Genomic DNA, 14,339 nt, shown 5'->3' with positions numbered 1-14,339 from the left:
TGCCACCCAGAGAGCCTAATTTTGAGCTTCAGTTAGTGAATAAGTTCGGACTGCATTATTAAAGATTAAACGGCTGTCAGAACCAATCAATACCTGGATAGGGATAATGACATCAGCATGGATGGGAATGCTGGGTAATGGTGCTTCCACTGTAAGGATCCCATCGGCGGACAGAAACGACTGGAGATTTTCAGCATCAACCCCACCTGGAAGTCTTAGGCAGTGGTGAGAAAAAAAATCTATAAATTTGCTTTGACAGCTTTGTGACAATTTGACACAATTGCCCAGTGAAATATTATATGCTAAAACAGAATAAAATAGACATTGAGTTAATGTTTTGTTTTTAAATAAATTTATACTTTTATTCAGCAATTAATTCACATTAAATTGGTGACAGTAAATACATTTTAAAATGTTATAAATAATTCAAATAAATGTTGTTCTTTTTAAACTTTTTATTCATCAAAGAATCCAGAAAATAAATGTATCACGGTCGTCAAAAATATTAAGCAGCACAACTGTTTTCAGCATTGATAATAATAAGAAATGTCTGAGCAGAAATCAGCATATTAGAATGATTTCTGAAGGATCATGTGACACTGAAGACTGGAGTAATGATGCTGAAAATTCATCTTTGCATCACATGAATAAAACACGCTTAAAAGTATATTAAAATAGAAAACAGGTATTTTGAAATGTAATAATATTTCACAATATTACTGTTTTTACTGTATATTTAATCAAATAAATGCAGCCTTGGTGAGCAGAAGACAGATTAAAAAAAAATTTTTGAACAGTGGTTCAGATATAGTGTAGTGTGCATGTTAACACTTACTTGTATTTTCTTGCAAAATATCTAGCAATAAAGCCGTGCTCATCTTGTCTTTCTTCATGCTTTCCTTTGGATCAAATATATTAAAACAAAATTATTGAGATTGATTAGCTCATATATAGCTCATAATATATTTTGTATATCATATTAAATCTAAAAATATATTTTAAAAAATATATTCAGAAAATATTCATAAATGATCAAATGTAAAATATCTCCAGGCTTATTCTGTTTTGTAGACTAATTAAATGTAAAATGTGTCTGACACTGAATTCTGTTGGAAAGGTGAAATTTAAATAAATAAACATATACTATTCATATATACATATATATATATATATATATATATATATATATATATATATATATATATATATATATATATATATATATTCAATATATCATATATACTAATCAATATTCAATATATCATACATATATCATATATTGAATAGTACACTTTTTCACCCATACCTGTAATTTCCAAAAATCCGTCCTTTATTTTGACCGTAACCTCAGAGGGAGCGAAGTGATTGACATCCAAGCTAATTTTCCACTTGCTCATCTCACCAACCACTTCCGACACCCCTCCACTCATCTCCCTGTGCAGTTTAGAGATGTGCTGTCCTGAGGCCTGAGTAAAGGGAGCGAACACGGGTGTGCGCAAGTACCCGGGCCAAGACGACGTCCCCAGCCTCCTGAAGATGCCTTCGATCCAGCTGAGGTCTCGGGAGTCCAATAACGGAGGCAAGCCGTAATGTTGGTTAAAGATTACACTGGGCCATCTGTAGCTCAGGGGATTCCAAGGTACCTCATTACAATATTGAGGCATGGATGGTGACTTGATAGCATCCGCCATAGTGACAAAATTGAAAATTCTAAGGAAGAAGGATTTTTTTTTGGAAGGTCCAGCCACAGTACGATTAAAGACGCACTAACTACACAAAAAGAGATGCTGTAGAGATTGAAAGCAAAGACAAATGTGGCCAGTGGACATTGCAGACGCTGTTTATATAGCGTCCTTGCAAGTTTTTAGCACTTACTAAGCAGTAACCATGATGCTACCAGAAGAGAATGTAGGGATGAAGTGATGGCTAGGTAGTTCAATCTGCTACCGGAGGGGTGGAAGGGCTCTATGGGAGATGCTAATTAAGGATATTTATAGATCTAAAGGGGAAGCAACAAATAGCTGTTTGATGAGAACTAACAGTTCCAAGTCCTCTGACAGGCAAAGAGATTTTATTGAACTGATTGTTAATAGTGTTGTAGAAACTATTAAAGTGTTGAGGTGTCTATATAGAGGTTGTGAAGGTGTCTAAGTGCTTGTTAACTTTATTTCCTGGATTCAGAATGAACGAGTGCACAGGGGACCTTGCTTTAATGGGCCCAGTGCAGCCAACTCACCCTTATTAATCTCAGTGCCGACTGTAGAGGTGTTCTGCTGACTGCACAATTACATTTGCTCAACACTTTATAGTTTTGTTCAGGTTCTATTTAATATTCTGAATATTGGAGTCTGTCCCTGGTGTGCACTATAATTTAAAAATATATATCCCTCTGATGGTCTTCCTTTAGCAGTCACAGTGGGGGCCTTCCCGGTCATAAATGACCGGACACCTAAAAATGAAACTTCCTCCATCCCAGTAAAAACCAATGCAATTTATTTTTGTTCTATAATATTTATTCTTTTTAATTTAGAATTTTGAGACAATTTGATTGAACTTATTAATATTTATGCAATATTTATAGTCCATTTTTTGCCATTGGAAATAATGATTATTTTTATTTTTTTTGTATTAAAAAAAAAAAAATTCTATGCAGTATTTTCGGGTAAAATAGAGACTAGGCTTTCAGAAAAAAAAAAAAAAAAAAAAAAAATTAATCAATTTATTAAACATAAAATTAAATAAAACATGTTATTGCATGGGTTTACCACTAGATGCCTGTATAGCTCTAAATGGAGATGTTTGTGAATTCTAGTTGTTTTTGGACCAAATTACTTACTTTTAAGATGTGGATTGAATGTATTTTTTTAGAAATTCTCAAATAATACTTTTTGCCAAGGTTTATAACATTTTATTAATTATTATTTTAATAATTTTAATAATTATTATATTAATTATATATACATATATTAATTATAATTATTAATTATGTTATGTTTTTCACTCTTGATGTTTTAGAGCTTCACCCCTTCATAGCTGAGCACTTTTTTTCTGCATCGTGGCTGATTTGTAGAGAATTTTTGTGTTTTTGTCAATTTCCCAACTCAATTTTTTTGTGTGTTCACATACCTAATGCCAGAAAAGTCACCAAGTTTCGTAACATTCTGATGAAGCTGTGATTTTTAAAAATTCAAAACAGATTTTTGTCATCTGAATTTATTGGTGTGTATGTGTATAAACGTGTGTTTGTATGTGTGTGTGTGTGGGTGGGTGTGAATTTTTTGCACTCTTGATGTTGTAGAGTGTCACCCCTTTACTACGGTGTACTTTTTTTTAGAATCGTGTCCGATTTGTAGATTGTACAGACAAAAATTCAGAGAATTTTTGTGTTTTTGTAAATTTCCCATTCATTTCCTATGGGTCGGTCATTTTTGACCGAAGACCACGAGTGTGACTTTTTTTTTTACGACCACTTAGCATGCTCGGATCATGACCTAAATTTTTTTTTGTATTCACATACCTAATCCCAGAAAAGTCACCAAGTATCATAACCTTCCGATGAAGCTGTGATTTTTAGAAATTCAAAACAGAAAATTATTCGGTCAGAAATGACCGAGGACCATCAGAGGGATATAATAGAATGTTTGTTATTTTAAACCAAAACAGTATGGCCTGAGCAATATCTGTAATACACAGCTACGCTTATAATCCAGCATGGCTTCAAATACAGTGGCCCTGACAGGTTCAGACTGGTTTTTTAAATTGTCTTGTTACCACTGGAGACCAAACGGACAACATTAGCCTGCATGCTGTCGCACTGCAAGACTTTATGTTGAAGACTGCTGTTTCTTTTATATATATATATATATAAATATAAATATATCTAAACTACTGTTCAAAAGTTTGGGGTTGGTAAGATGTTTTTCTAAGGCTGCATTAATTTGATCAAAAACATTTCTTATTATTATCAATATGGAAAACAAGTAATCATTTTTTATATATATTAAAGTAATATTTGTGTGGAAATACATATATATTTTTTCAGGATTCTTTGATGAATAGAAAGTTTAAAAGGACAGCATTTATTTGAAATAGAAAACGATTGTAAAATCGTAAATGTCTTTCCTGTCACTTTTGATCAATTTAATGCATCATTGCTATATAAATATTCATTTTATATAATTCATTATTATTTTTGATGGACTGACGAATCATCTTCTTTCAAACAAAAACAGTGAAAATGGCAGTTCAGAGCGATGTCTCTTTAGATTCTGGACCATGTGTGGTTGACAAACTGTTTAAATGTGAGATGTTTTGGGAGAGATTTCATCGCAGACAGGAACCACTGACCCGTAGAGTCTACAGTACAGTCAGAGGGAGCTGTGCTGAGGATGTGTTGGAGTCACTTCACCTGAAACCAAAGAAACTCATCATGAATTATCTGGGACAAGAAGAGAAGGTAGCACCAGCACGGTTTATGTAAGACATCACAAGCATAGGCTAATAAGCAGTGTTGGGAAAGTTCACTTTCTACATGAACTAGTTCAAAGTTTAGTTCACAAATTTTAAAATGAACTAGTTCAGTTCATAGTTCAAACTTCAAAATTTTGAACTAAAGTTCACAGTTCCAAAAAATGAACTAGTTCAGTTCTTTTTTTCCATATGTTGCTGCAAGCTATTATTTTACACACAAACCATAGTTCAAAATAATAGCATTTATCTGAAATAGAAAGCTTTTGTAATTATACACTACTTTTAAAGAAATTAAAGAAATGAATAGCCTACTTTTATTCAGCAAGTACATTTATAATGTTACGTTTTTTTTATTTTGGATAAATTTACTTTGAACCTTTTATTCATCAAAGAATCCTGATATTTTTTTTTTTTTTACATTAATAGCCTAATAATCAGAAATGTTTCTTGGGCAGCAAATCACATCAGTATATTATTCCCTCAGGACGATTTCATGCTTTCTTGCGTGGCTGGATGTATGTTGGACTCACAATAATCACGTTGTTTGAATTCGTTAAAACTGATTTGCCGAAATCCAAACCCAGTCGGACAGTGAAAGGGATTTGCCGTTAGCGCGAGTCCGGATCGAAGCGACCAGACAGCGGAGGATTCTGTGCGCAAATCAAACAATGATTTGTCTCAAAATAATAATTAATTCTCAATTTAGAGTTTGTTATTCGTATGGTCTGATGCGCGTGAGTGTGGACTGTGATTGGATGATGACTGGTGTCGTGATCAAGTGCCGTGTTGCTGTTGTATCAGATTCAGTCATAGATCAGCGTCAATAGGCTAATAATCGGGACAACGGAGGTTCCGAACGGGACAAATACATTTCTATAGAAATCTTGCACCTTTTGAACGAAGTTAAACTGAGAGAGCGTGCCGTTCACAGACACCAGAATGAACGAGTTCACAGTAACGTTCATCAGGCAGTAATAGAGTAGCCTACGTTCAGTTCACGTTCGCCCAAAATATGAACGAGTTCATGAACTATCGTTCAATGAACGCGTTCAGGCACAACACTGCTAATAAGTCTGTGGAATGTTAAAAAGTTAAAGGCACACAAATAACTTAAAAAAAAAAAAAAAATTTATTAAAAATTAAAAACATTTAAATAAGTCAATACTTTATCAATCCTTCTTCCAAAACGTGATTTTGTCTTACCCCGATTCACTATGGGAAGCCTATTATAATAAGTATATTTTAGACCTGACGGGATGGTTTTCGCGGGAAATTGCGCACATATGTCACTCGAGTGTCTCGTTGTATCTGTAAAGGTTGACATGCTGCACGCTAAATCTCGAGTAATGTATTTTATTGCACAGATAAATTGCAATATGCAGCCTAGCTGTGTAACAGTTCGCTGTAAAGTATCTATTTTGAAAAGTCATTTAATTATGGTTGTTGTGCTGGAATTTATTTTCAAGGAAGTACCATGTCTATTAATGGGTAGGCAGCTACTGTTACATCTTGAGCTATTAGCTTAGCTTGTGTTACAACTTACATGTATGATCTGTGTTTCCCCCCTTCATTGGGTTTTTGGTTCAGTCCTGTGTGTTCCATGATTGCCTTTATTATATGATATCTATGGTTCTAATTAGTCATGTGTATCACCTGTGCATTGTCAATCACCTCATTAGTTATCTTGTTAGTCCCTGTTTATTTATACCTTGTGTTCTCCTTCAGTCTTTATCTGTCATTGTAAGTGTGAGCGTTTGATGTTTCCCCTGAGAGTTTGGTTATTGAATATTATTTCTACGTATTCCTCGTCTCCATGAGCTTTGTCCTACACATAGCGTGACAGCTTGAGGTCTTAACTGATTATTAAGCCACCTAGTAGTTAGTGAATGTTGTTTAATTGGCAGCATACATCCGCACAGTCATGCAGAGCTGAATCACAACCAAAACAATGTTCTTACGCAAAATGCATGCAGTTTTTTGTTTTGTTTGTTTTTTGCAGGTTAAAGCTACAGTCTGTAGCTTTTTTGGGTAAAAATTATCCAAAATAAATTTGAGCAAGTACATAACCAGCCAGTGTTCAACACTATCTGCTTGCTTTAGCACGATTCAAAATGGTAAGCTTGTAATAATGTTTTTAATTCCAGTGGTACTGGTGGATTTCCGTGGGAAATTCGAGCATATCTTTGCATCATTACGTCACATCTGTACACATAAAGAAGGTGTCTCAGCTAGTAGGCTATATTGCGTGTGAGGATGTTGGAGGTGGAGATTTATAGCCTTTTCTCACAGCACTTGATATAATTAAACTTATCAATTCGATGGCGGATCCAGAAAGGTTCAAACGACAATCACCAGGAGATTCACCCGCTGTAAAGCGCGAAAGACTTAGGAGAAAAAAAGAGACCTCAACCGGCCGAAACCAAGGATAAATATCGGAAGGGCATTAAAGGGATAGTTCACCCAAAAATGAAAATTCTGTCATCATTTACTCACCCTCAAATTGTTTCAAACCTGTATGAATTTCTTTTTTCTGCTGAACACAAAAGAAGATATTTTGAAAAATGTCTGTAACCAAACAGTTGATGGACCCCATTGACTTCCATAGTATTTTTTTTTCCTACTATGGAAGTCATTGGGGTCCATCAACTGTTTGGTACAGACATTTTTCAAAATATCTTCTTTTGTGTTCAGCAGAAAAAAGAAATTCATACAGGTTTGAAACAACTTGAGGGTGAGTAAATGATGATAGAATTTTCATTTTTGGGTGAACTATCCCTTTAAATGTAGTCACGCAATGCAGATGTTGTTAACATTAACAATTTGAGAACAAAGTATAATTTGCACGGTTTGACGTGATATGATGAGCGATCGTTAGATTTAATCGGCGCGATTTACTGCAATGCTTTTTTCCCATTAGTTGGTCAGAACAAAAGTGGATGTTACTTACTTGTTCAGACGACATTTTCCGGTGAAAATTCTTATGTTGGTCATACTTCCAAAAAGTAGAACCTGTGATTGCGAATGACAGTATCCACACCGGCGCGGCGACTGACAGCCACATTCTCCTCAAAACATTGGATTCATCCGCGCTGTGCCATGCCGAGGCACAACCCACGTAAAGTTGATAATTCTGCGAATAACTGCAATTGCAGATTTCGAACAGAGATGGCGACAAAGAGGAAAAACTGCAGACTGCAGCTTTAAAAAACCGGCACTTTTTTTCTGAGCATTGGTCAGCATTTTCTGAAGCAGTTGCAGCACACATTTAGAAGCCCTCCACCTTCCCAGCTCCACCTGTATAGATCTACTATGGGTAATTAAAGGGATAGTTCACTTTGAAATACATTTTTGGTATGTTTTAGCTTACCTCAAGGGCATCCAAGATGTAGGTGTCTTTTTTTCCGCAGTAGTTTCAATTTTTATATTTTTAGGTCAAACCGTTCTTGTCTGTCAGTCATATAGTGCAGGTCTATGGTCATTATCTCAAAACACAAGCACAGAGTCCAAATTAAAACAATTCCCCGTCGTCCAAATTAAACAATTCCCCATCGTAAGTACATATTGATGGCCTAAGACACGAAACGAGCGGTTTGTGTGAGAAAACGAACAGTAAATATAGTTTTTACCACTTATACGCAGCCATGTCGAAGTGATCTGATCTGACGTGTACGCAGACTGGTGCATAGATATATACACTAGATGTCGCCTTAAAGACATTCGTTCCAATGAACTGCCGAAGACAAGGCGACGTCTAGTGTGTATATATCTATGCACCAGTCTGCGCACACGTCAGATCAGATCACTCGGACATGGCTGTGTATAAGCGTTAAAAACGACATAAATACTGTTCGTTTTCTCACACAAACCGCTCGTTTCGTGTCTTAGGCCATCAATGTGTACTTATGATGGGGAATTGTTTAATTTGGACGACGGGGAATTGTTTTAATTTGGACTCTGTGCTTGTGTTTTGAGATAATGACCATAGACCTGCATTATATGACTGACAGACACGAACGGTTTGACCTAAAAATATCAAAATTGAAACTACTGTGGAAAAAAAGACACCTACATCTTGGATGCCCTTGAGGTAAGCTAAAACATACCAAAAATTAATTTCAAAGTGAACTATCCCTTTAATGTACAGCAGCACCATGTCTTACTTGCTCACAACAGCATGTTTGTATTGGCAGTAGCAAGTCCCGTACTTGCAGCAGCAGCAGTGTAGATCTATTCTGCCAAGGCAAATCATATTAACATTGTAATATTCATTACCATGGCAAACACTCCAAGAGTTGTCATGATGGAACTTAAGCTACTTTTTGTTTAATCAGTTCAATAGTTTTTTAGTTTTTTTTTTTAGTTTCAGCTTTAAAAATAAAATAAAATATTTACTACCTTTCTTATAAACTCTGATGTGATTAGTGTGGACTTTTTCTCCCATGGCACACTGTCCAAGCTCCATAGGAGCATACACATCTGTCTTGATCCTCGGCCTAAAGTACTCCAATTACTCTTAATGGACATGGAAACAGAGCAAATTAATGACACTGACAGCATCACCTGTGATAAGGGCATCACCCTTTCCCACTTCCCTTCTCTTGCGTTGAGACCGACTGTAGAGTCTCGTGGCTATAAAGAGTGAAGGATGCTCTTTAGTCTTGCTGAGGAGTTCAGCACGGCTCTGTGTTTCTCCCAGTGGCTTTACATAATAGACGCAGATGTAATGAATGAGACACAGAGCCTGTCGTTTGAAACACAATTACTCCTGTGAAGTGGGCCAGAGTCCTATAACTACATGCCTTAAATAGTAAAGTAAAACGCGCTGATCTGCAGAGAGCCTAATGCATCATGGGAATGTACAATGTCGAATGAGTGCCAGAGCTGTGAGCTTTGCATTTATTATCATTATGTGTTTAAGCATGTACAGGCAGGTTCCTTTTGAGTGTTCTCATGTATTCAGTGATGTGAATTGTTATTAGATAACATGGCAACAGTAAAGCAAGGAATGCTGTTATCCGATTATAAGTAGTGCTGCTGCTGTCGTGATATTTGCACGATGCGTTTTTAAACAACTCCAGCAGTGCTCTTAAACCATTCTTCCAGATGGTCTGTTTAACATTCTAGTTGCGTAATCGGTAGTTGTACGCATTCCTTTTGCGATGAAACAGAGTAGCGTGAGGCTTCTCCAAGGATAGACTAAACAAATGTCCTTTGTGCTCCTGTGGTGTGCTTTTATTTGCCACCTGTGTGCTCATTTTTTAAAAGCAATGAAGCGAACATATGCACGTTTTTATTTGCTTGCGGAGTATTTTGATGTGTTCTAGGGGGAGTATTATAAGATGCTGTTGTTTTTTTAAAGCATAAAGTTGAAGTATTCCTCCTAACCTGGTTTCAAACTATAGTTTGGCAGTGTACAAGCTAATCATAATTAAAAGTAATTCAATGCCAGTAAGGCTACCCTTTTGAAAAAGAAGCTAAGGAAACAGTGTCTTTATAAATGTTGTTTATGTGGCATAAAACAATAAGGATCTAAATGATTGTAACAGCATTTAACTGATACACTAAATACAGATAATACAACAAAAACTATTTACAAATTATACTAATTTATAAAGCTGAGTCAAAACATGAAATCAGTATCAACTAAATCCATCTGCAGTGTATAGGTGGCACAGAAGCTTCATCTGAAGTGACATTTAGGTATATTTACACAAACTGTTTAATGCAGCTCTTAAGTGGCATGATTTTTTAAATATAGAAATATGAAATGATTAATAAAAATCGAAATGATGTTTAAATGTGAAACTAAAACCACCAGTAGGTGGCAGCACTATCTTTGTAATTGAGTAATTGAGTCAATTGATGTTTTCAAAAATGGCTGATTCATTCAGTAGCGAAACAAGTGACTGGCTGCGTCCGAAATCACATACTCTCTTGAATGGGTACTTATTTTGAATAAATAATTCTTCACGGCCACAAAAAATCTATATGTTCTACATAGAATGAATGTAATCCGGACGTACTACATCCGCCATGTTTTCATTATCACGTGTCCTACCAGTGTCAGTTACGTTGCTTCACTTCCATTCACAAATCCTCTCCCGTGTCCATTGTATGCACAATTCAGAATCTCGCCAGAAGAAGTTGGTCATCCAGGTACTTTTTGTTTACTCTTTTATGAATACTGTGAATTCGGACATACTTTTTTGTCACATTCTGTTTTTAACATACTATATAGTAGAGAAGTATGTGATTTCAGATGTAGTCTTGGGTCATTGAATCATTGTCTCACTCGATTAATTTCAGCTGTGTAAATACTTAGGCGAAATAGAGCAAAAAAAACAATATTCTGTCTAAAATGTAAATCACTTATATTAACTTCTTGTGTATTAAACTATTGTATAAAATCAATATCAAATTTGGAATCGTGCTGATATTTGGGGAAACAACAGCTCTATTGCTTATGTGATATTGCATAACTTTATCATATGTTATAAATGTAAAAAACAAGACCTCAAGTGGGTCTGATGATCAAATTTTATTTCACAGACTGCAGAGAGACAACAGCAACTCATCTTAACCTGTCACCTTGTAAACATAAATTCACACAAAACATAATGTCTCTGAAGTGTCTGTCACACACAACTTTTTCTAAACTCCTCTGATGACTAAAGGCAAGCAATGCTAAACTTAACCATTGCGCAGTGTAGATGCATCTTTGGAGTTGTAGTTTTTATTCTGATTGAACTATTCATGAGCTTCGATCGGGTCACTTGTGGCACGTCCAAATATTTTATAATCAGTCACATGCAAATGCGACTGAAATAGTCGCACTGTAGAGCCAACGTTTATTTGATCAATGAATCGTTCAAAATCGTACAAAATAATTGTAATAATAAACTGAACCAAAATGATCAACAATAGAGAAACATGACCTTGTATGTAATACTTTCTAAAAAAAAAAAAAAAAGAATAATAATAATAATAACAAAAAATAATAATATATATATAGAGAGAGAGAGAGAGAGCTGCAATAGTGTCTCAGCTGGAGCCCTGGTCCTATTGTCGTGGTCCATAATCCGTCCTTGATCCGTCGTCTCTTTCAGAAGTTAAGACAGCTCGAGAGGTCTCTCAAGTGGTTAGGTCCATAAAACCTGCGACCCACCTTTGTTGTATATTAAACATTAAATAGGCCTATTTTCTGATTAGTTATGATTGTGCAGCCCTCTGGCTTTCAGGGTGGACAGGCAAATTATTTGTTGCTGGACTTCAACTTCATAAAGAGTCTCATTTGTTTAAAATCCAGCTCATCAAAGCTGTAGATTAAACATCCAATGTATTCTATATGGCATTAATTGTGTCAACATAATCCATCCTTGATTATGGTCCTATTGAACATATTGTGTTGTTTTTAGTAACCAAGCATGGTCAATGTGAAGTCGATTTGCTCTTTAAGTTAACGGTTCTTTAAACTGTGTTTAAATGCGGCTCATATGTTGTGGCTTTAGGCCCAGTAGGGGTAGAGCAGTGTGCGGTCAGTGGAGGCAGAGCTCTCTGGCATGTCTGGCTCAGACACAAGCAGATTTACTGCAAATGAGATCATCTATCAGCAGGGGAGAGGGAGGATGTGGACAAGGGCATGGAGGACATGAGTGAGGGAGCGGCCGGAGCAGAGACCTCTGTCTCCTTTTCTACCTCTATTCCAGAATTAAGAGATAATATAGATAGCATTTGATAGGGTAAAAGAGACTGAGAAGGGGAGCACCATGGCACAGTATTCTCTGGGGTCCAAAATTCTGAGACAACAGTCAAAATATAGGATTTAAACCCAGCTAATAGGGAATTCGGCTAACATTCTGTCTAGGTTCTCTCAAAATTATGAACAAACATTCTCCCTGTAACATTAATCGTTCATTCAAAGTGATATGGTCTTTTCTCTCAACATGTTAGCACAAAAACGTTTTGTAAGATGTTATGTCACCTTTATTTATATAGCGCTTTATACAATACAGATTGTTTCAAAGCGATAAACTGTGATAAACAGAAAAATAACGATTCAATGATGCAAACAGTATTCAACTCTGCTGTAAAGAAGCTCTGAAAAGACAGTAGTAGACATTATTCAGTTGAAATCAGTTCAAAAACTGTGTAAAGTTCAATTGAGCTATAAAGCAGGTCTGCAGAAAACAGTCATTTCATCATCCAGCTAAGTTGAGTTCTCATCCAAGAGTGTCAGTGCAGTCAAATCAATAATATTGCTTAATATTAAGTGTCCCCAACTAAGCAAGCCAGAGGCGACATTTAACATTTAGATGTTCATTTAACGGGTTTTAAATGCTACTACTTCAGAGAACATTCAAAAATTAACACTCCCATAATGTTTGCAAAAATATAACATGGAATGTTCCCTTAATCTTCATATGTAAGAGAAAACCAAGAGAAAACGTTTTTAAAATATTTAATAAACTGGAAGTTAATAGGAATGTGTGTGTATAATAATTTTTTTTTTTTTAAATTTTTTTTTTTACAATAAAACATTGACATAAATAAAGAAAAAAATATTTCTAGAATACTAAAATTCTGATTTTTTTTATGATTGGAAAATTGCACAATAGCCCCACTGCATGTGTCATGAGCAAACCGTATATCTCTGACAAAGCCTGAGATAATTGTCTTAGAACTTCATTATTACTAAGTGAGGAAAAACTTCAAGCACTTTGCCTGTAATTAACTTTCTTGTGTCGTAATGTCACATCTTAGGATTTTGTGGGCTGTCTTTTAATTCTCATTCCTATGCAGCTGTGCTGGCTGTGAAATCCTGAAATGACTTGTGTTTTTCTACTAAGCACCAAAGGAGGAGATCTCTGAAGCTGATGACAATCTCGTTCACGAAACCCCTCCACATTCTTCACAGGAAAACGAGGTGTGAGGCTTTATCAGCAATACTCTCACACATACCCAATGATTATATCTGCACACACTGTCCTCTTTCTGCAGCTGAGTGAAAAATATGAGACGGCACACAGCATAGGTGCAAACAAACGTGTTAATTAAAATCAGCTGATTTGCTGTGCGAATATAGGTGCAAGTTCGATGTGGAATGTCACAATCTGAGAATTGTGCCCATCCAGTCAATTACATTCACTTCAAGGGGTCATATTAGAGCACTTGCCCTCATTTTAGGGTTGCTTGCCTATTTTGCATTCATGAGCTGCTGCTTAAATATTTGAATCTTATAAGGGCTAAACAACAAGGATGGCCAAAGACAGTTTTGGCTGCGTCAGTACATCTTACAATGATTATGGGTTTGCATTAAACATTATATATATATTTAATATTTAATATTATTATATATTGAACAGTATATATAGTCGTGGTCAGAATTATTGGCTGTGAAAATGAATTTGCATTGTTTATCCTTTTGATCTTTCATTCTAAAACTTCGAACCTTTCATTTAAGTAAAACCATTGAAAGTAGGGGAATAAAGTTTAAAATGTTACAAAACTTAGCACTGAAGAACTTTATGATAAATATGTATTTTCATTAGTGTATTTGTGTGTCTATAGCTGAATATGTTATAAAATCAATAGAGAACACACTCTGTAATTGTGATGAAAGCATTTACTTTTAATAAATTCATTACCAGGGAAGAAAATCAGCTTATCAGAATGATTTGTGAAGGATCATGTGACACTGAAGACTGGAGTAATGGCTACTGAAAATTCAGTTTTGACATCACAGGAATAAATTGCATTTTAAATATATTAAAATAGAAAACAGTTATTTTAAAGTGGAATAATTTTTCACATCATTACTGTTTTACTGTAATATTTTATTAAATAATCACACCCTTTTTGAGCATGAGAGG

At 35.4% G+C, this 14,339-nt stretch overlaps 1 protein-coding gene across 1 annotated transcript; it reads right to left on the bottom strand.

Annotated features, from left to right (window-relative positions):
• Nucleotides 1-475: 475 nt before the first annotated feature.
• LOC309499868 (heat shock protein beta-1) lies at nt 476-2,379 on the bottom strand. Its single transcript, XM_082171347.1, has 2 exons — nt 1,307-2,379; nt 476-899 (listed from the first exon to the last, which is right to left on the bottom strand). The coding sequence occupies exons 1-2, from the start codon at nt 1,689-1,691 to the stop codon at nt 832-834; spliced, it is 453 nt and encodes a 150-aa protein (XP_082027473.1). The 5' UTR covers nt 1,692-2,379; the 3' UTR covers nt 476-831.
• Nucleotides 2,380-14,339: the final 11,960 nt, after the last annotated feature.

This window comes from Leuciscus leuciscus (assembly GCF_965113295.1).
Source record: "Leuciscus leuciscus genome assembly, chromosome: 5".
In the NCBI taxonomy this organism is placed as follows: domain Eukaryota; kingdom Metazoa; phylum Chordata; class Actinopteri; order Cypriniformes; family Leuciscidae; genus Leuciscus; species Leuciscus leuciscus.
The sequence above is the reverse complement of the archived record's forward strand: the minus strand, read 5'-3'. Positions and strand labels throughout refer to the sequence as shown.